The sequence below is a fragment of the Spermophilus citellus genome (assembly GCF_964194105.1).
Source record: "Spermophilus citellus genome assembly, chromosome: X".
NCBI classification, from domain to species: domain Eukaryota; kingdom Metazoa; phylum Chordata; class Mammalia; order Rodentia; family Sciuridae; genus Spermophilus; species Spermophilus citellus.
Window position 1 is genome coordinate 144513575 of NC_138190.1, and position 26184 is coordinate 144539758.

General features: G+C 36.4%; 1 protein-coding gene across 7 annotated transcripts in view; it reads left to right on the top strand.

Moving 5' to 3' along the window:
- Positions 1–26184, top strand: part of MTMR1 (myotubularin related protein 1) — a 73531-nt gene that overhangs the window by 6523 nt on the left and 40824 nt on the right. For 3 of the 7 annotated variants that reach the window (XR_014020069.1, XM_081277601.1, XM_081277605.1), the window contains exons 3-6: positions 11654–11677; positions 12241–12267; positions 13736–13789; positions 17878–17953. Coding sequence is in view for 6 of the 7 variants with exons in the window: in XM_081277601.1 (XP_081133727.1) it covers positions 11654–11677; positions 12241–12267; positions 13736–13789; positions 17878–17953 (181 nt within the window). In the remaining variant the exon portion in view is untranslated. Of the gene's footprint in view, positions 1–11653; positions 11678–12240; positions 12268–13735; positions 13790–13859; positions 16295–17877; positions 17954–26184 lie in introns of those variants that run through there. The other 4 variants (XM_081277602.1, XM_081277603.1, XM_081277606.1 and 1 more) reach the window with 4 other exon arrangements.

The window sequence follows — 26184 nt, forward strand, 5'->3', positions numbered from 1 at the left end:
TGCTTGGGAATGGGGACAAGTTCTCTGTTGTTCAATTGGAAATTTAGAAGAGAAGTTTTACCAGTAGCCAGTATATGTGGTCATATATTTATAACTGAAAGGAAAAACTGTCTTTAGATTATGATCATTCTTTTAAAACTCAAGTTCCATTTTATTATAAGACATGCATATATTTTCTTTGTTAATATTCTTTATTTCAGAAAATGTATATGTACATTATCTCCTTAAGCTGACAATTCATTTTTGTATTTAGGTATTATCTGTGAGTATGCAGCATTAACATGTGTAACTAGAATGTAAAAGCAATTGCAAAATTCAAAAGAATGTATGAGCAGCCTCATTTTTTAGTCCTTACTGAAGTGAAAAATTGAATTTATTTTAAATTCTCTTGTTTATTTTAATCTCTTCTGCTTATTCTAGAGTTGAGTGATAAGTTCCTTATTAGCAGACACCAGGGCTCCTTTACTCACCACTGGTTTCCCAGCATAATCCTGGAGCATAATAGGTACTGAGTAAATACTTAATGAATCAATTAACAAGCCCCAAATTACTTGCTCCATCTTTGTTCATGATGATCATTATGATCTTGCCCCATCATTTTAATGTCAATAAACTATTAACAGGTACTCTAAGTGAAACCATGTTTACATTTCAGTTGTGGTATTTATTTGAATTAAGGTTTCAGTTTACCATGATCATTTTTGTCTGCTAGGAAGATATGATTGATTTTTTATAAGCTTGTATAAAATATATTTAGTATCCTGGACTTGTATTAGTTACAGGCTCTCAAAATCATGATCCTTGCCAGACAGCAAATCTTACAAATCTTACAAATATTTAAGAACTACAATAAAGATGCTAATTAATTCTTAATTGCCTCAGTTCCTCTTTAGCTCATAACATAACAAGTACAGAAACTAACTCAAGAGGCCATCTAATTGAGATTCAGCTATGTTGCTGTCTCTTGCCTCATCCAAGCCAGCAGATGTTGTTGAGTATGCCTATCAGGGGAAGGCATAGCAGTGGATTAGAGGAAGTTGGGTAATCTTCCCACCAGAAGAGTGACAGTATATCCCTTAATAGTGTCCCCTGTTACCTGGTTTTTATATTTTCCCAGAAAAGTGTAGCTGGAGCTCCTGATCTTCAAAACTTGACTGGATAAACACAGTGTCCAGTTGGGAGAAGCATTTGCTCTATCACCAATGCCTGGGTGGCTGGCCAATGAGCAGCTATAGATCAGTTGTCCAATTTCCCCCACTTTACCTGAGAAACTGTCCACTGAAGGAGATGCTCAAGCACCCATATTGGCAGAGGAAAACTCTCTGACTTTGGTGTGATTTTCTTTATGTGCAATTATGAGTTAATTGTAAATTTTTCATTATGGTTGAATAGTTATGTTGTGTGGCTTCTATAAAAGACTGAATGTTGACTGTGTGCATAGTTTTCTAAACTATATATTAGTAGGTCAAACTGAATCTGTACTTTATCATGAAGTAACTTAAGTTTTATTATGTTTAGTCTGTTTACAAATTTTCTGTAACAGAATTAGCTCATGTTATGATGGTTTAACAGGTGGTGTTCAAAAAAAAAATAAGACTTAAAAAAATTTCATCCCTGCATCCTACAGTTAAATTCTTTGATGAGTTATTGTAAGAGCATGTTTTAAAACTATCTCTGTTATATTTGCCCTGTAGCCAAATCTACAAGTTGACATTAAATTTATAATTTGTGAGTTGTTATGCTTCTTCAAGGAAGTTTAGTTTTGTTTTTTGTACCAGGGAATTAACCCAGGGGCACTTGACCACTGAGCCACATCCCCAGCCCTATTTTGTATTTTATTTAGAGAGAGGGTCTTACTGAGTTGCTTAGCCTTACTTTGCTAAGGCTGTTTAGGTTGGTGATGGGACAAAGCATTCCTAGTACATTCATACAAACATGAATAATTAGCAACTCATGTTAGATGTTGAGAACAGTTACTTATTCTTTACTCATATCTTAAATTGTTGGTCAGCCCAGGGTCAGATCACCCAAAGTGGTAAGAATATCACTGGTGTCATATGAGATGAGTTTGGATGGTATGTCTTGAACATATTTTAATAGCTTTATAATTATTTTATTATATATTAGAAAAATGAGCACATCAAGCTTATGATTTAATGGATGTTATTGCTTAAAGCAAACAAAATATACAAAGGAGTGGATTTTAAATCAATATATGGACAAATATTAGTATCAGTGCAAGTGGTAAACAGACATAACAAGCCAAACTGGTAGAGTTGGTATTGTGAGTTGACAGAAATTTGGCAAACATTGTCCCAGCTGAAAGAGTAGACAGCTGTTAGGTTGAATTGTAGGTTAACTAAATTAATAAATGCATGCTTTAATACCAAGTTATCCTGAAGATTAGTCCAATAATTAAGAATATCAGAAGACATGTAATAAAATATTTTGCTCCCCTCTACTACCAACTCAGTTATTTTCATTTTTATTAAGTTAACAAAGTAAAAAAAATGTCTTCCTTGAATTTGTTAAACAATATAAGAATAAGATCTGAATGTAATCTTCCATAGATCAGGTGAAATAATACAGTCAAAGATTGTAATGAAACATTTCTAGGAATTATTAGTAGAAAGGATGCAGTTGATCAAAGCTTCCATTGTTTGGAAAGTAGAACCAGGCCAAGAAGAGGGAGCCTAATGGAGGAGTACAAACAGTACTGGTTAGCTTTGTGACTTGCATAATCTCTAAGGATAGTTTCCTTTTTTTCTTAATTTATTTACTTATTTTAATTTGGTATATATGACAGCAGAATGCATTTTGATTCATTGTACACAATTGCAGCACAACTTTATATTTCTCTGGTTATACATGATGTATCATCACACCATATGTGCACTCATATATGTACCTAAGGTAATGATGACCATCTCATTCCACCATCTTTCCTGCTGAGGATAGCTTCTTTATCTGTGAGGATTAACAGGTTTAAGTTAGATTATAAGCCTCTAAATTTCTCTGTTTCTAGAGCATTCTTCAGTTATGCTTTGTCTAGAAAGATTCGATTCTGGTCAGCCTTATGGAAATTAGGACACTGCAGGTTTAATGTGATTATCTTCTGACTCTATCACTCTCATCACTATTCTTTGGTCCTTTGCCTCTCTTTCTCTCCTCCTCACCCATACACACCCAGAAGCTAGGTGTCTTCTCTATAGACATTCTGAAGAAAAAGGAGAAAATGGAAAAGGTGTCCTATACAAAGTTTAATCAGTGAATAAGATAGAACAATAATTAAATTTTGGATCTTCAACAAAAATTTCCAGAAGGAATTTAGAGGGAAGGGAAAGCAATATATGGGAAATACTTCATCAATCTGATTAATCTGGAGGAAGATATTGGTTAATATTTCTTTTCTTTCTTTCTTTTTCTTTCTTTCTTTCTTTCTTTCTTTTTTTTTTTTTTGATTTTTAAAAAAAATTGAAACAGGGTCTTGCTTAGGTCCTCATTAAATTGCTGAAACTGGCTTTGAACTTAGGATCCTCCTGCCTCAGCCTTCTGAGTTGCTGGTATTACAGATGTGCATCACCATGCCCAGCAATATTTCTTAAATTGAGTACTAGTCTCTAAAAAGGGAAGCTTAAACATGATTTTTCATAATCTATAACTGTAATCCATTGTCTATAGCCTGGCCTTGTTACATATTAAATCAGAGGTTGCCAACTCAGGTGCCTACATATGACAGTTAACAAGCTGGTCAGACACAGGGGAGTATTACAGAGAACTGGATAGTGATCATGCCCCTCTAAAAGAATTTTTTTTTAAGTCCTGCTACCGTCTGTCTGAGCAATAGATCTCAAGTTTATGACCACTGTGATAGATGGAAAAGTGCTATTTTAACTCCCAGGGTCCTTAGGAGATAGATTTCTTAAAAATGACAAGACTTGGACTTCTGCTTCTAGAAAGATGGAGCAATGAACTTTCTTGTTCTTCATACTAAGTACAACTAAAAGCCCCAGACATTATCTATAAAATAAACATAAGAACAGTCTGAAAGATGGGCTGGGGATGTGGCTCAAGCGGTAGCGCGCTCGCCTGGCATGCGCGCGGCCCGGGTTCGATCCTCAGCACCACATACCAACAAAGATGTTGTGTCCGCCGAGAACTAAAAAATAAATATTAAAAATTCTCTCTCTCTCTCTCTCTCTCTCTCTCTCTCTCTCTCTCTCTCTCTCTCTTAAAAAAAAAGAACAGTCTGAAAGTCAAAGACATGAAAGCAAACTGGTTAAGGACCTCAGGACTCAAGAAATGTCATGATCTTGAGTGCCTTGACTTTTGTTTTTGCCACACATAGTCCAAAGGCATTGCGGAAGCAGCCATTGACTCAAAAGTTTATAGGTGCAGACAAGAAAAAACAACTCTGATTAACTAAAGGACCAGGAAAGGTTCAGTTTTGCAAAAAGAAAACTTTATACACTAACCACTGTATTCCAGCCAAACAAAAAATATTGTAACCCCTTGCTCACCCCACCAGCAAAGCCAGTTGGGGAGACTTGCCAGGCTGTCAGGATGCACACCACTCTGCAGGAGTAATGTCACAGGATGCCTAGTGGAGAGTCAGAATTTTCAATACTGCCCATTGATAAGAAGGTTACCTGCTCCTTTGTGTTATCAGTGAAGGCCACTTGCAGTTCAATAATGAGGCATCCCTTCCTTTCTCAACCAGAAAGTTTTCTATGCAAGTCTAGCTGAGAGCTAGAACTATTGCTCCTGTTCAGCAGCAACAAGGAACATTTGTACACTCTGATGATGTCAGTGGAGGTCTGAGTAAGGAACCTGGACTTCTCCCATACTTGGGAATAATAAAACAGTGCACTCCTTCTGCTGGAGTACTGGCAGAGAAAGACAGCTAAAACAGAAGGTTTAAATAAGACTGAGTCTCATGCATAGTACACCAAAATATCCCAATTCCAATTGATAATCACTTGTCATACCAAGAATGAGGAAGATCACAAATATAATGAAACAAGAGAGTCATTGTGAGCTAAGGATGTAGCTCAATGGTACACTGCTTGCCTAGCATGCCTAAGGCCCTGGGTTCCATCTCTGGCACCATTAAAAAAAAAAAAAAAAAGCTAGAATCAACAGATGTTAAAATGGAAATGACCAAAGTTTTAGAATTATGTGCAAAAGATTTTAAAGAAACCATAAAATTTCTTCAATTATAAATATGCTCAAAATAATAAAAAAATAGAAAGAGGGAAGAAATAGAAACGTTTCAGCAAAAAAAAAAATACAAGAGATAAAGAAGAACCAAATCGAAGTTTAAAATGGGAAGATACAATAACTAAAATAAACTAAGCAGATGGATTCAACAGCAGAATAAAGAAGACAAAGAATCTTTGAACTTGAAAACAGAATAATAGGAATTAACTAGTCTGAATGAAAGGGAGAAATGAATAGTTCAGGGACCTGTGGATCAATAACCAAAAGATTTACCATTTGTGTCATCAAGGTCCCAAAGGCGAGAAAGGGGTAGGGCTAAAAATTCCTTGAAGAAATAATAACTAAAAATTTACCCAAATGTGGCACTAAGTGAGTATACTCCAAAGAAAACTCCCCCTCAAAAAAAAAAAAATTCGCACCAAGATATAACATACTCCAACTATTATTGGACAATTAAACATAGTAAAGATGTCACTTTTTCCCAAAGTAATACATAGGTCAGTTCAATTCTTACCAAAATCTTAGAAAGATTGTATTTTAGATGCAGACAGGATTATTCTACAATTTATATGGAAAGTCAAAGGAACTAGAATAGCTACAACAATTTTGAAAAAGAATAAAGCAGAAAGTATAAGTGTACATGAACTCATGCTGAATGATTCTACACTATGTGTAAAATTTTGATTAGTATTTTAACAACTCAATATATTGGAAGTATTGTTTAAATGAAAAATATAATTATGCTAATAAGATGCTAGAATTAATGGAAAATATGTCAACAATTATACTTCTACTAGTTGAATTATAAATATGTTTATTTCTTTTGTAAATGGAAATTGGGACGTCACAGGATGCCTAGTGGAGAGTCAGGATGGAATTGGACAACTCATTTGCCATGTTTCCAGAAGGGTTTTATGTAGTCTTGTTTTAGTCAGGGTTTGAACAAGGCTATCAGGCAAGGTTCAGGTCAGCTTCTCCCAGAGACTGGGGTTTATTTTGTTGATGATGTTGAAAAGTGCATGGGGAAGATTATTCAGCTAGTTGAGATTTGTTTTGACCATTCCATGGCCTCTGACTCAGGTCAGCTGGTGAGCACTCACTTCTGATGGTTGAGGCTTTAACAAATGTGTTCAGTTTTACTCTAGCAAAAAACATCTCCTGACCTAACAGTTCAAACTACATAACAGGGCAAACCTCTTTTTTAAAAGTTCGTTTTGTAGCAATCTGATTGCTAAAGGAATATTATTTTATTCCTGATATTAAACTGGTATTTTTAAGCCAGCTGTGGTGGCAGACACCTGTCTATGATCCTAGTGACTTGAGAGGTGAAGGCAGGATGATTGCAAGTTTGAGGCCAGCCTCAGCAACTTAGCCAGACTCTGTCTCAAAATAAAAAATAAAAATGACTGAGGATGTAGCTCAGTGGTAAAGCACCCTTGGTGGGTTCAATCACCACTACAAAAAAAATGGACTTTTTTGGTCTTAGAAAATTGTATGTGGTTAATGCAGCAGATGTTAAATTTGGAATCAGAGCACTTTTACCTTGAATCCCAGTCCTGTAACTGACTAGCTGCTTATGAAGTTGCTTAACTTTGTTGAGCCTCAGTGTCCTCATCTGCATAATGGTATTGTAGCAGAAGCTGAATGTGTTAAATAGTGCAACATACGAATGTTATAATAGTGCAACACATACAAATGCTCATTTACTACATACTACCACTAAAAATTTCTGTGTGTAAAAACAAATACAAGAAGAGTATATTGTCCTTGCTGAACACTAATCTATTTTAAGAAACATGATGTGAGCATCTGTTTTGGGTTGGGCTACGTGGAATTCAGTCAGGCAGAGATGAAGAAAATCATGGTACAAGTTGGATCCATGGTGAGTGTTAAAATAGACATGTAAACAGGTGTGGTGGGAGGAAGGAGGGGGAAAGAGCAGGGCATTCTGGGACTTAAGACTTGAGGGTCTTTGTCAGCACTCTGCAGAAGGGGAACAGATGTAGGTAAGGGCATGTTGAGGTCAGGAGCATGAGCACTAAAGCCAACTAGCTTGGGTTTGAGTCCCTGCTCTGCTGTTGCTGGCTGTATGGCTAGGGACAAGTTGCCTCACCACTCACTGCCTCGGTTTTTGCATTTGTCACATAGGTTGGTGGGAGGGTTGACAGAACATATGTAAAGCACTCAGTAGCATAGCTTACGCTTTCAACAACTCCTCGTTATTATTTGTAGTACTAGTACTGGCTGTGTTGAAAGCTTTCTGAGATCCTTTCACACTCTTGGGGGTCTAAGGGTATCGGCTGTCACTTTATCAAGAATTAAGATGGGAGCCAGATTTAGACCAAAATATCAGCTTTAGCAATTGATGAAAACTGGCTTGGGGGGCCTAGCTAAGGTATGTTGCTGAGTAGGCTGCCTCATTCACCCATCTAAGGTTAAATTAACTTACCCAAATGCAGTTGTGTCCTCTCTTGGGGCAAGGCCCACACAAGTGAACACCTTGGGCTGGGGGAGAGCGGGCTGTGCCTTCAGGTCTCCCTAGCAGACAGATACTGTAGGGCCAATGTGAAACATGCCAGCTCCACTCCAAAAGCTATCAAAAATGGATGGTCAATGGAAGTTCTTGCCCATCTGCTGGGAAGTGCCTGGAAGGATGACAAAGGGAACCCAAGGACAGAGGAAGGGAGGTTTACCCCTAACAGAAACTTTCACACACATTTGAATTTTGTTACTATTTCTTGATTTGCTGGAAGCCATTTAGAGTTGGTATGGACAGGTAAAACTTAGTTAACCTTTGGATAGTAGGCTAGCTTATTGAATAGATCAAAATCACTTGCTTTTTTATGCCTTCTTAGAGGTTCTTGGCATGTATAGGAGGTGAGGGAGGGATGTGGGCCACATTGAGATAGTTGTGGTCCAAATTAGGGCAGCTGAGACCCATCAACTTAAAGTTGCTTATCCTGCCCCATGTACAGTTACCTTAACTGATTTAATCTTCCCAATAATCGTGAGGGAGATGGAGTTAGCGTCATCAATTAAAAGAAGAGACTAAGACTCTGAGGGGTTTATAGCTCATCCAAGGTCTTATAGCCAGTAAGTAAGTGGTGGATTCAGGATTTGACTTGAGTTCACTCTTGTAACCTGAGCCAGTTTGCCTCCCTAAGCCTCAGTTTGGGAGATGTTTTCTGAAAGCTTCTAAGGAGGTTTAGATAATCCCACTCCTGGGATTTTAAACTGGTCAGGACTTTGCAGTCATCCCACAACCTCTTCTCATTTTCTTTGTGTAGAAACTGAGGCCCAGAAGGCAGACATTGGGAGCTTCCCTGGCCTTGATTCAAAAGCACTGCCCTCTCCTCTGACTTCCATCAGAATTGGATTCAAGAAGAAAATGAACTTCTGTGTGTGCCTGAAATGGCTTATTTCAGGCAGAATGAACTAGAGAGAAACACAACTAGTTCAGTCAGCTTTTCTGCTGCTGTGACCAAAAGACCTAACAAGAACAACATAGAGGATGAAAAAATTATTTGGGGCTCACGATGTCAAGGTCTCAGTCATAGACAGCCAACTCCATTGCTCTAGGTCTAAGGTGAGCCTAAACATCAAGGTGGAAGGGCATGACAACAAGGAATCAGAGAGCTCTACTCGCCAAGGACAAAATATATACCTGAAAGGAAGGCATGCCCGTAGTGATCCCCCTGCCCCAGCCACACCATACCTGCTTGTAGTTACTGTCCAGTTAATCCATTTAAGTGGATTAAAACACTAATTAGGTTAAAGCTCTCATAACCCAATCATTTCACTCTAAATTTTCTTGAGTTGTTTCACACATGAGATTTTATAGTAAGCCTTCATTGACCTCCTTCTCATACCAAGAACACTGAGCATTTCACTATAGTAGGTAATGAATGTGAGTTTAAAGCCCAATTATTCTACACCTTTCCAAACTTTCAAGTTAGTGTCTCAAACTAATAGTGAAGGCTTATTGACAAGGAGCTAGCTATGTCTTCCATATATGAGGCTCAATTGCACTCCCTGGTTCTGCAGTAGATATTATTTCCATAAAATAATTGTGAATGCTGCTTTTTATTTTTCAACTTTTGCTGTCAATTTACATATGAAATATCGAAAGTTGTAGTTACATAACAAATGGGAAAATAATATATCATGTGGGAATGGAGGATTGGAGATTGAGAGGGGAAGAGAGGTGGAGAAAAGGATGGTGGTGTTGGTTTCTTCAGCAAACTTAAAGGGAGTTAAGAGCTATCATGTGTACTTTTGAGGGGTCAAAGCAGGGTTTCAGGGCTAATTATAGAGACCCTACACCAAGGCAGAAGAGCAGTGTTGTTAGGGACACAAATATGGAATTAGACTACCATGATTTAAATAGTAGCTGTGCTAACTTGAACTTGGGCAGATTACTTAACTGTGCCTTGATTTTCTCATCAAAAGAAAGAAAGAGAGAAAGAGAGAGAGAAAGAAAGAAATTAGGCCAATAATTACTTGTCTTTTTTTTGTGTGTGTGTGTATGTGTGTGTTTTTACAATGATAGTTTTTGTCTCACAAGGTTGTTTTAAGAATACAATGAGTTATTATGTATAAAGTACTTCAAGGAGTGGATGGAACATAAAAGTCCTGAGTGTATTTTTATGATGCAACTGCTGCTGAAGGAAAATGTCAGAAGAAATAAAAATTAAACTTTGAATCAGCAAAGACTAAGAAGAAAAAAGTAGTAGTTTGAGAAAGATTATGTTCTTAATGTTTAAAATGGGAGGTCAATGAATACTGTTTAAAGGTGACAAATTAAGAAACAGAAGTAGAACCATTTTTCATAGTAATGGAGGAAATAGAAGAATTAAAAATAGGTCGAGTTGAGTGTGGTTGTCTATGGGGAATGAAGCTCTGGGAGGGGAGATTTTCTATTTCAAAGTTTTTATTACCATAAACATGTTATTTTTATTTTTTTGCTAGCTTTCTTGAGGTGTAGTTAAGTGATAAACCTCATGTATTTAAAGTATACAGCTTGATGAGTTTTGACATATATACACATTCATGAAACAAACCATCATCACAGTTAAGATAAACATCCATAACCCTATTTCTCCTCGCCCTAAAAAAGTGCCACATTTAAGCTTCTTTTTTTTTCTTTTTAATTTGTAGATGGACACAATGCCTTTATTTTATCCATTTATTTTTATGTGGTGTTGTGGATCGAACCCAGTGCCCTACATATGCTAGGCAAGCGCTGTAACACTGAGCTACAACCCCAGCCCACATTTAAGCCTCTTATTCTAAATAGTCTTTATAGGAACTTATGGGTTTTAATACTTTTGAGATACAGTGTCACTTAGCTCAGAATGCCTTTTTGACTTCAATGAGTATTTTAATGATAATATTCTGATGTTTTTTGAAGTAGTATATTTGTATTCAATTATTTTCTTATCACTTCTGAGTTAAACCATAAAGCTAATAACCAAAATGGTGATTGTCTTTTTTGATGATATGTTTTTAATAGAACACTCACTGTTTAGATGCTAGGATTGCAGCCTTTGGAATGAGATACAGATATAAAGTCTGCCTCAGACTATTACAACTATTTGCTTTTCAAAACTTACATCCATGTGTGGGCCATTTCTTCTGACCAGGGCTTTCCAGATGTGTGTGTTACATGTTCAATTATGATTCACAGGCCACAGGCAAAGGAATAATGTTGCTAAAATAAGTCTCAGTTGAATAGTGTGGCTTCCCTTCTAAGGTTAGCCACCACCCCTTCCTGCCTGGAAGTTCCCCTTAGCTATCCATGTCTATCAGTACTGGGGTACAGAGCAGGTACCCTATTCTCAATGGGGTGGCCACATTGAGGAGTTTAATCCCATAGTCCAAAGTATGAATTGGAAATATAATTTCAATAGAAGTCAGGCTAAGCTTTGTGATTACCTCAGTTTTATGGTACTGTTAGTTAATACTATAGCTGAACTGTGCTCTAGGTCCAATGTGGGAGTTTCTGTGGTTTTGTTTTGTTTTGTGGGCTGCTTTGAGAGCATAACTGCCTTTTTATGTCATTGCCTCTATGTAGAAAATGCATTCAGTATTCCAAACAGAAATACAAATGGACTTTTCAAACACAGCCTGTTCCCGATAACTTATAATAGCACTTGACAGAAGAGGTTTGTATTTAAGATAATGTAGTTTGTCTTAGCCTAAGAGTGATACATTTCTCCAAATTATACACTTCCTTGGAAATTATAGGACAAATATATTAGTATTGATTTGATATTGAATGAAAATTGGAGGGCAAATGTGTTAGGATTGATTTCACTAGTTTTATCCAGAGGATTATGATGTCTGTTAGGGAGTGGGCTGTTGATTAACGGCATCTTTCACAGGTCAATAGTAAGATGTCCATGATGATGATGTTCTGTATTTTAACTAACAGGTTTTCAGGAGGCCTGATATAAGGGTAAGGATACCTGGCTTTCTGCAGATGGGCCTCTTCCTTGTGTGTCTATTTAGTGTTCCTTACCTTCTCACTGGTTTTTATGAGTCACTCAGATCAATTTGCTCTGCTGTGTTATAGCTTTAAGTGTTCACTAGAAACGCTTTATTTGTTACAATGTTTTTATGTGCAGTAAAAGCCACTGTGTGTGAGGGCAGGATGCTAAAATTGTTACCAGTGTGTACTACTGACTTTCCTTGTGCTACATGAATTCTGACCAGATGGATGCTCAGGGCAGGGATTATAAATTTAGGCCTACAGAGACCTCTTTTAACTTTGCTTGCCATATGATTCATGCTAAGGAATTTAGCACCACCCCCTCCCCAAAAATAAAATGGTCAGATGTTGTCCATCCAGTCTAAATAAGGTTTTGAGTCATGTTTGTGTTTGCATGTTGAGTTCAAAAAGCAGGAGTGCTAATCTTTTTTTAAAAAAGTACTAAAATCAGTCCCAGTTAGTTTTTAAAATAGAGATACAGCAGATTATAGCTTATATTTTCCTCATGATTTTCTTTCCCTTTATTTCAGAATATTCATAAAGCAAGACAAAGATTGGTAATGTGCATGCAATTAACTCAGCATCAGACATTTAAAATTAACCTGTTTCCATTCAATGAAAACAATGTGGATTTGACAGTATATTTAATGACTTTAGCCTAAAATTTTTAATCTTATTGAAGCCAATGAAGTAGTATAAAAGTAATCAGTTGAGTCAAATTCTTCTATTTTAATTGGTTTACCCTTTTAATCTTGTTTTCTGTGGTAATCATTTCTTTCATTGATTCACATTGTTAAATATTAGTGTTTGCCTTTACACTTGCATGGATTTTGAAATGCAGTGGGGTTTTTTTTGTTTATTCATCTTCTGTTTTTTAATCTAATCAAAGAATAATTCCATTTCTTTGTATTTCAAAAATAGGAATTTCAAAAACCTGGCCACATTTAAATATTACACTGCCTTGAAGTGTAGTTGTACCAACTGTGTACTGAATTCAATCTGATGATAAATTATAAAATGTGATAAGTTTATTGACCAAACTGAAGGTGGGAAATATTGAATTCTTTTAAAGCTTTGCTTTTACTTCTTCACTTTTAAAGAAATATAATCACTGGAACAAAAATTTTATTAAATAAAAATATGCTAAATTTTAATATTTTTAGTCTCTGGAATTTGATACTATTCTTAAAAGGTTTTATAATCTTGTCATTTTCAGTATTCACATTCTTTACACTTAACCAACTGAATTAAAAGTTAGGTTTTTTAAAGCTCCAAAAATAATTGATTTTGTGAAGAAATTAAACTAAAAACAATGTACCTTTACAGGTATTGGTAAAAAAATTGGAGGATATATGACCTTTTCATTTCTTGGAAGCATGTTGTTGATACTGCAATTAGAAATATCTAATAAGATGTTGATTCATGTGTCATAGTATTTAGCAATAAGAAACAGACACATATATGTACATATGTATATATAAAAATCTCCAGCATGTGATATGTGCATGTGTGCAGTGGAACTGACCCTTGGGCAAAATAATAGTTCTTTCGAGTATACAAGTAAGTATACTCTAAATTGTATACATACTTAGATGTCTATGAACTGCCTTTGTATTTTGGCCTGACTTTGCCCTTTACCTGGTTTCTGTGGTTTGCTTTATTTTCTATGAGCACATGATGTGCCTGTTGTTTAGTTTCTTTGCTACATGCTATAGTGTTGCTTGATTTTAAAAAGACAGTGCATTCTTTGAAATCCATGTTTGTTTGCTTTACATTTTCTACTCCAACACAAGCAGAATAGATACTCCCATTTTAAGCTGAGGATGCTATATAGATAGCCTACATGTTATTTTCTTAACTCCAAGGGGGCAAATGTTGTGATTTGCAAAGCCATGAAAGTTGTGTCAACTTTTACATGCTTACTGTCTCTTTAAAAAAGAAATTCTGTCCTTTCACCTGTCTGTTTGCACGTGTTTCTCTTTCTCTTCTCTGCCTTTTCTTGTCCATGCACCTGGTGCTGTGCAGGAGATACAGGAAGAACACAATGGCTACCCTTCTGAAGCTGAAGCTGATCAGGTGGCAAGTTCTACATGTTCATCTGTTTGGATCGTGTATCTAGAAGCCATTTCATACTAGATTTCTAGACAATAAGCAAAGCTTTCCAAATGCTCTTACCACTGTATTAGTGTTCTCCTGTCCAAATTTGGTAGATTCCATTATGACATTATTTGCAAAAATTGGTTTATCCAACATTTTGTCAACTAGAAATTTGTTCCTCTGTGCTTCTTGGTTCCTCCAGATAGGGGTTATTGATGAGGTTAGTGACTCTCCATCATTGTACGATTCTAAAGTATATTTCCAGAAACCTAGAGGGGACAGACACATAATGCTAAGGGGCTCCTTGAGTATGTGGACTTTATTTTATTCAAATTTGCATGGTTTGTGCCCTTTGTGACTGTTTATGGAATGAGTACTTAATTTTTATATTTACTAATCAGTCTACAAAATCATTCCTATTGGAGTACTTACTCTTTGCTCAGTGCCTCTGGACCTTCTCTGGAGTCTCAAGGCAGCAGTCCTTTCCTTGTTGCCTTAATGTATGAGACCCATAGGCAAGCAAGCCCTGGATGCTCAGTTGTTTTTTGTCCTCCACTGCCTAGCCCCACCTTCCATTGGAGACCCTGGGAAAGAGCTCAATTTGAAAACCACTGCTTTGGGCATGCAGCAGCTGCATAAACGGTCCACCTTGAAGCTTAGATTCAGGCTGAAAAGAATAATAGTGGAGAGGCTAGGGTCACTCCTATGGGCTAGAGCCCTCAAGGGCAAAGTCAGGGAGCTGCAGACCTCATCTGGACCTTCAGGGTCATAAGAAGAGAGTTGAGAAGAGATCATCAGAGGGGGTTCCTTATTTGGTGAACACTTTGTGCAAAAGGCACCAAGAGGAATGGGTGTAATTGTGAGGTCAAATTTACTCCATCCTTTGATTGTACAATACATGGGTTGGATAAATCAAGGGTCAAATCATGTCCTGTGCAACCTGGTAGTTGCCGCAAAAGCTTAATATAGCACAAGTGTGAGTCCATTCTCCTAACACCAGCTTCATAAAGGGAATCTACTGTACTTTAAAAAACAAGCCTTAAAAACTGTTCTCCTCTTGAGTTCCCATGCTAAAGCTTAATGTGTTCCTTTTACAAACAAACTTCCTATGGTGAAATCAGATACAGTGGGGTCATTCCTTTGTTTTATTCTGATAGTTGATTTTTCATCATTTAAAAAGCATGTCCCAGATTTAATTATCGCAAGTGAGGATATTATCTGTTTTACCAAAACATTTTTTTAAATATTTATTTATTTATTAATTTTTGGCGAACACAACATCTTTGTTTGTATGTGGTGCTGAGGATCGAACCCAAGCCGCACGCATTCCAGGCGAGCGCGCTACCACTTGAGCCACATCCCCAGCCCTTTACCAAAACATTTATGCCTTGTGTAAATGCACAGGTGTTTCCAGCCACACTTGACATGACTATGGGAAAAGAATAGAAAGGTTTGCTCCTTAGTCTCTATCTTGACAGATAGTCAATCGCCACTGTCTCCCACCTGCAATTTTTCATTAGCTAGTCCTGAATTGAGAACTTTACAGTGTTCCATGTGGCTTGCTGGAAAGTTTAGCAGGAATCTTATCTTCTCTAATCCCCTTCAGATTCTATTGATCAGAATAGCTTGTTTTTATAAATATATTTCAAATAATCTATCCCCATTTATTTTTAAGTATAAGTTAAGGGATTTACATCTGTATAATATATAATAAGCCTTACCAATTTATTATTTGAAGTAATGAAATTGATTAAAGTAGCTTTCTTACTTTGTAACTATTCTATAAAATTAGTCACTGGTTCACATAATAAATTAAGGCAAATTTTCAAATTAAGGTTTCTGTTAAGATATTTTAATATTTCTAAAACCAGGCATTTAAAAGTATACATATTGGCTTATGTTTTGTTGCATAAAAGGTATAGTCCAAATCAGATAGATGTGAGCATTAAATCTAAAATGATTCTCCATGTTCCCTTTAATGTGGTAATGCCTTAAAATTTTTGGCTGAAAATATCTTAACTAATCTGTACTAAAAATTAAACAGAATAAATTATTTAGAAGTAATGATTGGTCCTAATATATATTATATTAACCATATATCTTTAGATAAGGAGAAAAATGGACCGTGTATTTTGTTCCCTTTCAGAAAAAAAGACATACCTCAACCAACATTTTAGCATCGAATTTGCTATTTATATTTTAACATTTTTCTTTGTTTAAAAAAATAATATGAAACTACTCTTTATAGTGTTTCTAACTTGACCTTTAAGTCCCTTTAATGAAAAATTGAAATATTCTTGTAACTATGAAAAATCATTAGTCATTTTTAATTTTCAGTAATTTAGATTAGAATTATAAAATACATCCATTTTGCTTTACAAAATTATTGCCGAAAACTTGGTGTTGTTCAACCTGTTTTCCACTGAACACCAGTGGCCTCCCGGTGTTGACAGGTATTCCTTGGAAATGCAGCCCCTGTTCAAATAGGTATGAGACATGCATTATTATACTTTAGCGCCCTCTTGCTGCCTTGGTGTACATTAACACACTAAAGACTTTGTCTCACTAAACAAATAGCTTAACTTGTTTTGTTTAACCCAGCATTTCCCAAACTTTTCTTTTTTTTAAGATCTATTCACATTTCTTGGGAAATTAATGCTCTGTGAAGCACAACTTGGGAATTGCTAGGGTTTTGATCACCTTATTTTTATTTATGACACATTTTGTCATACATGCCAGGGTGAAAATGAGTGGTTTCCTTGGCAACATCTCAGAGAGATGGTGGTGACTTTGAATAGGCCCCAGATTCAGGCTCCAGTTCCTAGCACTGTACTCCAAGAGCACTGCTTTCTGACCTCCCCTGAATTATCTGGCACCATATAACCAAGCTTATAAGAAACTGGCTACTGGACTGTAATGCCGGTCTGGTCATTTAAAAATGTGGGCATGAAATGTGCTGGCATGAAATGTACAAGGCATCGTTCTAGCATCATTGTCGCCATACAGGAAACTAGTAAGACATTAGCAGTTTTCTTGGTGTGCTTGAAATTAGCACAAAACTGAATTGGTTTGAGAAATGCCTGATAAGCATATCCTGCTCCACAGTACAGACTAGAATATTGGTTGAGTATCTCTTATCCAAAATGCTTAGAACCAAAAATGTTTCAGATTTGGGATTTTTTAATTTTGGAATATTTTAATGTACATAACAAAATATCTTGGGGATAAGACCCAAGTCTAAAATTAAACCTGAAATTTTATACAATATACAATATTTTTAGTTCCCATGTTTTAACTGTGATCCATCACATGAGATCAAGTGTAGAATTTTCCACTTGTGGCATCATGTAGGTGCTAAAAATATTTTAGACTTTGGAGCATTTCAGATTTGGATTTTTTAATTAGAGATGCTCAACCTGTATTCTTTTCTACTAAATGAGAACATACTCTCTTGTGGCCTGGATTGGGTAAACTGAAAAATTCCACCCTCCATGTCCCCTGTTAAATACTTGGTGTATGTGTGTGTGCCCACACACGTGTGGCTGGGTTGCAATACCAGAGCCTAGAACTTTCCTTGGTTATGTTCTGAGACCATTCTTTGATTATTTGATTAGGGTTTGGGGTTTCCTAAACTGTCTCATAGGCTGGGTCATTTCTATGGCAAGCCAAGCACCTACATCTAATGTTTTTATTTGTATTAGTTTCATGCTCAGAAGGTGACCTTTTTTTCTGACCTTATTTCCAAATTCTGGAGGCATCTTATATATTAGCTATATATGTAGTGATTACAGTATCTATCTGTCATGTCAAGGCCCTTCTGTATTAATGCTTTCTAACTGTGAAATGTAAATATGTCATAATAATTTGCTAGAATATGCAGCATGATGTCCTGTGATGCTGAGCTTTGAAACTGTCTTTTAAAGGGAGGGGGCATACATTGTGCACGCTTACATAGCCTTGTAGAGAGCACAGAACACCACATTTTTCTCAGGTGTACAGATGTAAAGTAAGATTTACTCCTGTTTGTTTTTTTTGTTTTGTTTTGTTTTTTTTTGTTTTTTTTTTGCCAGGCTCTAAGGGATGGAAATAAGTTGGCACAGATGGAAGAAGCGCCGCTTTTTCCAGGAGAATCAATTAAGGCTATTGGTAAGTTTAATGCATACATTTTGCTTATAGAGATCCTGAAGATGAAATGGCACTTCATTTGTGAGTACAGGTTTTATATAAGCTGGATATCAGCCAGACCAATTTGGGGACAAATGGACTAGGTCTATTCATTCTTATTACTGTCATCCTGACCTTAAGAGATAGAAAACTGTAGAGGATCCCATTAAGCTGTAATTGAGTATTAGTTGGCATTACCAAGAGAAGAGGGTCCCAGCTTTTCCTGATGAACCGAGAGGTAATTAAAAACTTAGTGTAATGTCAGTTCACTACTTTATTGAAATCTTTCACCATATAGAAAACATATTGGTAAACAGTCCAAATCATATTTTAATAACAGTTTTGAGGACTTTGCAAAGAAATTTTAGTGGCTTATAAGATTCCAAAAAGTATAATTTTAGTGCAAGAAAAGGGCATCATGTGTTACCATCCTGGATTGTAAAGATGATGGCACGAGTGCTCCCATATCCCTCCATGGTGTGTCGTCAGGCATTTTAGGAGGTAGTTGATTGTACCATGGGTGGATGGGAGGGGCAGCTGAGTGCCAACTTTTCTTTCTTTTTTTATTTGTTCTAATTAGTTATACATGACAATAGAATGTATTTTAACATATCATACATAAATGGAGTATAACTTTTCATTCATCTGGTTGTACATGATGTAGGTTCACACCAGTCATGTAATCCTATATGCACAATTCATTTTTCTATCCTTCTTACCCTTATTTCCCCTCCCCTCTCTTCACTCCCCTCTGTCTAATCCAAAGTACCTCTATTCCCTAGCCCTTCCTTATTGTGAGCTAGCATCTGCATATCAGAGAGAACATTTGGCCTTTGGATTTTGGGGATTGGCTGATGTCACTTAGCATGATAGTCTCCAGTTCCATCCATTTACTGGCAGATGCCAAAATTTCATTCTTTCATATGGCTGAGTATTATTCCATCATGTACATCTAGCACATTTTCTTTATCAATTCATCAATAGTAGGGCACCTAGGTTGGTTCCATAGCTTAGCTATCAACAATAAATGTTGGTGAGGATGTGGGGAAAAAGGTACACTTATACATTGCTGGTGGGTGCCACGTTTTTATATCATCAGTTTGTTGGGTTGAACAATCTGCTTTGTGAGGCTGAGCATTTTCTTCTTCCTTCATGGCTGTCTCTCAAAGGTATGTGCTCAGTTTCATAGTATGGTCATCTTGTATCAAGAACATTTGAGTAGCTAGGTTCTTCTACCTAAGTCTTCAAATAACTCTTCCTGCTGAATATCCCAGTCTGGGCTCTTGGCTTATCCATTTTTGCTTTTCCTTGGCTTCTGCAACTTGATTCTCTGTTAGTCTCTGACTGTTTCTTCTTCCAGCCCTGCTCCATGCTGCCTTCTGAATGAGCTGTTTAAATTTGAGCCAAATATGTCTTGCCCTTGCTTTTTCTCCAGACCTTATTGACTATACAGATTGAAAGTGTACAATGTGTAGAGGGGTTTATTTACTTTATCACTGTTCCAAAGTCCACTTAGAAGAGATTAGAGCTGATCTAGATGATTGATCACATTGTATGTATATCAGATACACTTTGAATTAGTAAGGAGTGTTATGAAAGCTTGGATTGCAAGTTTATATTTGTCTTTTTAAGAAGAGAAGACTTCAGTGGATCCAGCTGTAGTTCTTTCTCTCCTGTTAGTTTCTCCTTTCACTCTGGAAATGGAACTCTGGGAGAAGGATGCTCCCTCCTGGCTCCATTCCTCTCCCAACTGTTGGAATATATATGTTAAGGATATCTGCACATCCTTAAGTGATTTAAGTATACTTTAAATGCCTCCAGTGGGTTTCAAAGGGTAAGTAAATTAACCCCTACTTTTAAATAAAATATATTCCTGGAGGCAAAGTATTAAAATAGGTCATTGTAAAGTAAAGTACTCTCCATGGATTATTATTTCAGTTTGTCACTGTCAGAATATGAAGAGTTTTGACACAGTATATGCCTGAGAAGTCATTATCATAGTCAATGTAGTGAATGTATCCATCATTACCATCCAAACCAGAGGTTTCTTTATGTCCCTTTGTTATTCCCTACTTCTGGTATATTCCTCCCTATCTTCAAGTGCTATAAACTAGATTATATTTTCTGGTATGTTTAGAAATTAAATCATTGTATATATTCTTTATTGTCTAGCTTCTTTCAATTTGTACTCATTTTGGTATCCATACTGTGATGAGAGTCGACAGTCATTCCTTTCTGTTGCTGAATAGTAATTCATTATATGGACACATGACAGCTTGCTTATGTGTTCATCTATTGGTGGATATTTGGGTTGTTTCTACTGGTTGTGTGCTACAAATAAAGCTGCTGTGAACATTTATATACAAGTCTTTGTATGAACATATATTTCCTTTTCTCTTCGGTAAATATCCCTAAGGTATGGAGTATCTGGGTCATATGATAGGTGTACAATGAACCATTTACGAAACTACTAAATTATTTTCCAAAGTGACTGAACCAGTATATATTCTCACCAGCAATATATAAGCATTTCAGTTCTTCTTTCCAATCTGAGTGTCTTTTAATTATTTTCCTTCCTTTATTTTTCTTGCTTGAACCTCCAGTATAATGTTAAAGAAAAGGTAAGAGCAGACATTCTTGTCTTGTTGCTGGTCTTGGGAAAGCGTTCATACTTTCACTATTAAATATGATGTTAGCTGTGTGGCCTTTTTTTGTTTGTTTGTTTGTTCTTGTGGATGCCTTTTGTCATGTTGAGGAGGTTCCTTTCTATTCCTAGTTTGCTGAGAGTTTTTATCAATAATGAATGTTAGATGGTGAGGTGCTAAGCAACTCAGTGAGACCCTGTCTCTAAATAAAACAAAATAGGGCAGGAGATATGGCTCAGTGGTTGAGTGCTCCTGAGTTCAACATTCTATCTGTCATATTCTAACAAAGAATATGAATGTTAGATTTTGTCAAATGCATTTTCTGTATTGATTAATATAATCATTGATTTTTCTTTAGTTTATAATATGGTGGATTATATTACTTAATTTATGAATGTTTAATCAACCTTGCATTCCCCAGATAAACTCTATTTTCTTATAATGTATTTTGTTGGTTTGACTCATTTAAAATTGCAGAAACTTTACATCAATTTTTATGACATATTGCTCTGTACTTTTCTTGTAATGACTTTGTTGGTTTTTGCATCAGAATAATGCTATCCTTGTAAAAATAAATAAGTGAATTAGAAATCATTCTCTTTTCCTCAGTCTTCTGGAAGAGTTTATTTCTTCCTCAAATATTTTGGTACCTGAATCTTTAGTCTTATTAAAAAAAAATATATATATATATACTTTTATTTTATTTGTTTATTTTTATGTGGTGCTGAGGATCAAACCCAGTGCCTCAGGTGTGCTAGGCAAGCACTCTACCAATAAGCCACAACCCCAGTCCTCTTTAGTCTTCTTTATGGGAAGGTTTTAAGTAAAAATTTAATATCTTTAGTAGTTGTAGGATTACTTGGTTGTATTTTTTTAATTTCCATTCTCTTTTTAAAAAATAATTAATCAATTTATTTTAATTAGTTATATATGACAGCAGAATGCATTTTGATTCATTGTACACAATTGCAGCACAACTTTTTGTTTCTCTTATTGTAAACGATATAGAATCGCACCACATGTGCAGCCATACACGTACTTAGGGTAATGATGGCCATCTCATTCCACCATCTTTCCTGCCCCCATGCCCCCTCCCCTTCCCTACCCCCCTTTTCCCAATCAAAGTTCTTCCAGTTTTCCCATGTGCCCCCCCCTTGTGGATCAACATCCACTTATCAGAGAGAACATTCAGCCTTTGGCTTTTTGGGATTGGCTTATTTCTCTTAGCATGATATTCTCCAGCTCCATTCATTTGTTATGTATGACAGCGGAATGCATTTCAATTCATAGCACACATATAGAGCACAGTTTTTCATGTCTCTGGGTGTACACTAGAGTCACACCATTTGTGTCTTCATACATGTACTTGGGATAATGATGTCCATCTCATTCTACCATCTTTCCTACCACTATGTTTCCTCCCTTCCCCTCCCTCCCCTTTCCCCTATCCAGATTTCCTCCATTCCTCACATGCTCCCCTCAACCCCCATTATGGATCAGCCTCCACATATTAGAGAAAACATTTGGTATATGGCTTGAGATTGGCTTACTTCACTTAGTATAATATTCTCCAATTCCATCTATTTACCTGCAAATGTTGTGATTTTATTCTCTTTTAACGCTGAGTAATATTCCATTGTGTATATATACCACAGTTTCTTTATCCATTCATCTATTGAAGGGCATCTAGGTTGGTTCCACAATTTAGCTATTGTAAATTGTGCTGCTATAAACATTGATGTGGCTGCGTTACTATACTATGCTGTTTTTAAGTCCTTTGTGTATAAACAGGGGGTGGGGGGATAGCTGGGTTAAATGGTGGTTCCATTCCCAGTTTTCTAAGGAATCTCCATACTGCTTTCCAGAGTGGTTTCACCAATTTGCAGTCCCACCAGCAATGTATGAGTGTGCCTTTCTCCGCACATCCTTGCCAACACTTATTGTTGTTTATATTCTTGATAACTGCCATTCTGACTGGAGTGAGATGAAATCTTAGAGTAGTTTTGATTTGCATTTCTCTAGTAATTAGACATGTTGAACATTTTTTCATATATTTTTTGATTGAGTGTATATCTTCTTCTGAGAATTGTCTGTTCAGCTCCTTGGCCCATTTATTGATTGGGTTATTTGTTTTTTTGGTGTTAGGTTTTTTGATTTCTTTATATATCCTGGAGATTAGTGCTCTATGTGATGTGCATGTGGCAAAAATTTGCTCCCAAAATGTAGGTTTTCTCTTCACCTCACTGATTGTTTATTTTGCTGAGAAGAAGCTTTTTAGTTTGAGTCCATCCCATTTATTGATTCTTGATTTTATTTCTTGCAATTTAGGAGTCTTTTTAAGGAAGTTGGAGCCTAATCTGATGTGATAAAGATTTGGGCCTACTTTTTCCTCTGTTAGGCACAGGTCCTTGATCCACTTTGAGTTGAGTTTTGTGCAGGGTGAGAGAGAGGGGTTTTAGTTTCATTTTGCTGCATATGAATTTCCAGTTCTCCTAGCACCATTTGTTGAAGAGGCTGTCTTTTCTCCAATGTATGTTTTTTTTTTTTTTTTTTTTTTTTAAAGATATATTTTTTAAATATTTATTTATTTATTTTAGTTATCGGCAGACACAACATCTTCATTAGTATGTGGTGCTGAGGATCGAACCCGGGCAGCACGCATGCGAGACGAGCGCGCTACCGCTTGAGCCACATCCCCAACCCTCCAATGTATGTTTTTGATGCCTTTGTCTAGTATGAGATACCTGTGTTCATGTGGGTTTGTCTCTGTGTCTTCTGTTCTGTACCATTGGTCTACAAGTCTATTTTGGTGCCAATACCATGCCATTTTTGTTACTCTAGCTTTATAATATAATTTAAGGTCTAGTATTGTGATACCTCCTGCTTCTCTCTTCTTGCTAAGGATTGCTTTGGCTATTCTGGACCTCTTATTTTTCCAAATGAATTTCATGATTGCTTTTTCTATTTCTATAAGGAATGACATTGGGATTTTAATTGGAATCGCATTACATCTTTATAGCGTTTTGGGTAATATGGCCATTTTGACAATATTAATTTTGCCTCTCCAAGAGCGTGGGAGATCTTTCCATCTTCTAAGGTCTTCTTCATTTCTTTTTTTAGTGTTCTGTAGTTTTCATTGTAGAGGTCTTTCACCAGTTTTGTTAAGTTGATTCCCAAGTATTTTATTTTTTTGGAAGCTATTGTGAATGGGGTAGTTTTCCTGATATTTCTTTCAGAGGATTCATCACTGATGTTTAGAAATGCAGTTGAACTTGGTTGTATTTTTCCTTCCAAGTAAGCTTTAGTAGCTTATATCTTTCTAGAAATTTGCCCATTTAATCTGAGTTGTCGAATTATTGTCCAGTTGTTTATCACATCCTCTTATTATTCATTTAATATCCATAGGATATGTAGTGACATCACTTTTCTCATTTTTATATTGTATTATGCAGGCTTTTCTTTTTACCACCATTTTCTTTACCTTTTAACAAACAGATACTTTTTTAGAAGTTTCTTAAAAAGTTAAATGTACACATACTATATGACCTAGACACTCCATTCTTTAGGTATTTACCCCCCCCCCCAAAAAAAAAGGAAATACACATCGAAAGACTTGTACATAAATGTTTTTAGCAGCTTTATTTGTAGAAACAACCCAAATATCTAACAATAGATGAATGGATAAGCAAGCTATCATGTATCTTTATAGGAAAGACTTTTCAGCAATAAAAAGAAGTATGAAAACATGATGGCCATTGCAAGAATACTACAGAGCAATATATCATACATATAGATGTAAAACTTCTAAAATTTTTTTTGATTCTTTTTTTTATTATTAGTTGTTCAAAACATTACAAAGCTCTTGACATATCATATTTCATACATTTGATTCAAGCAGATTATGAACTACCATTTTTACCCCGTATACATATTGCAGATTCACATCGGTTCCACATCCACTTTTTTATATACTGCCATACTAGTGTCTGTTGTATTCTGCTGCCCTTTCTATCCTCTACTATCCCCCCTCCCGTCCCCTCCCCTCCCCTCTTCTCTCTCTACCCCATCTACTGTAATTCATTTCTCTCTCTTGTTTTTTCCCCTTTCCCCTCACTTCCTCTTATATGTAATTTTGTATAACAATGAGGGTATCCTTCCTTTAACATGCAATTTCCCTTCTCTCTCTCTTTCCCTCCCCCCCTCGACCCTGTTTAATGGTGATCTTCTTCTCATGCTCTTCCTCCCTATTCTGTTCTTAGTTGCTCTCCTTATATCAAAGATGACATTTGGCATTTGTTTTTAGGGATTGGCTAGCTTCACTTAGCATAATCTGCTCTAGTGCCATCCATTTCCCTGCAAATTCCATGATTTTGTCATTTTTTAGTGCAGAGTAATACTCCATTGTGTATAAATGCCACATTTTTTTTTATCCATTCATCTATTGAAGGGCATCTAGGTTGGTTCCACAGTCTAGCTATTATGAATTGTGCTGCTATGAACATCGATGTAGCAGTATCCCTATAGTACGCTCTTTTAAGGTCTTCAGGGAATAGTCCGAGAAGGGCAATAGCTGGGTCAAATGGTGGTTCCATTCCCAGCTTTCCCAGGAATCTCCATACTGCTTTCCAAATTGGCCGCACCAATTTGCAGTCCCACCAGCAATGTACAAGTGAACCCTTTTCCCCACATCCTTGCCAGCACTTGTTGTTTGACTTCATAATGGCTGCCAATCTTACTAGAGTGAGATGGTATCTTAGGGTGGTTTTGATTTGCATTTCTCTGACTGCTAGAGATGGTGAGCATTTTTTCATGTACTTGTTGATTGATTGTATATCCTCCTCTGAGAAGTGTCTGTTGAGGTCCTTGGCCCATTTGTTGATTGGGTTATTTGTTATCTTATTGTTTAATTTTTTGAGTTCTTTGTACATTCTGGATATTAGGGCTCTATCTGAAGTGTGAGGAGTAAAAATTTGTTCCCAGGATGTAGGCTCCCTATTTACCTCTCTTATTGTTTCTCTTGCTGAGAAAAAAAAACTTTTTAGTTTAAGTAAGTCCCATTTGTTGATTCTTGTTATTAACTCTTGTGCTATGGGTGTCCTATTAAGGAATTTGGAACCCGACCCCACAATATGTAGATCGGAGCCAACTTTTTCTTCTATCAGACGCAGAGTCTCTGATTTGATATCAAGCTCCTTGATCCATCTTGAGTTAACTTTTGTGCATGGCGAGAGAAGGGGATTCAGTTTCATTTTGTTGCATATGGATGTCCAGTTTTCCCAGCACCATTTGTTGAAGATGCTATCCTTCCTCCATTGCATGCTTTTAGCCCCTTTATCAAATATAAGATAGTTGTAATTTTGTGGATTGGTCTCTGTGTCCTCTATTCTGTACCATTGGTCCACCCGCCAGTTTTGGTACCAGTACCATGCTGTTTTTGTTACTATTGCTCTGTAGTATAGTTTGAAATCTGATATCACTATGCCACCTGATTCACACTTCCTGCTTAGAGTTGCTTTTGCTATTCTGGGTCTTTTATTTTTCCATATGAATTTCATGATTACTTTATCT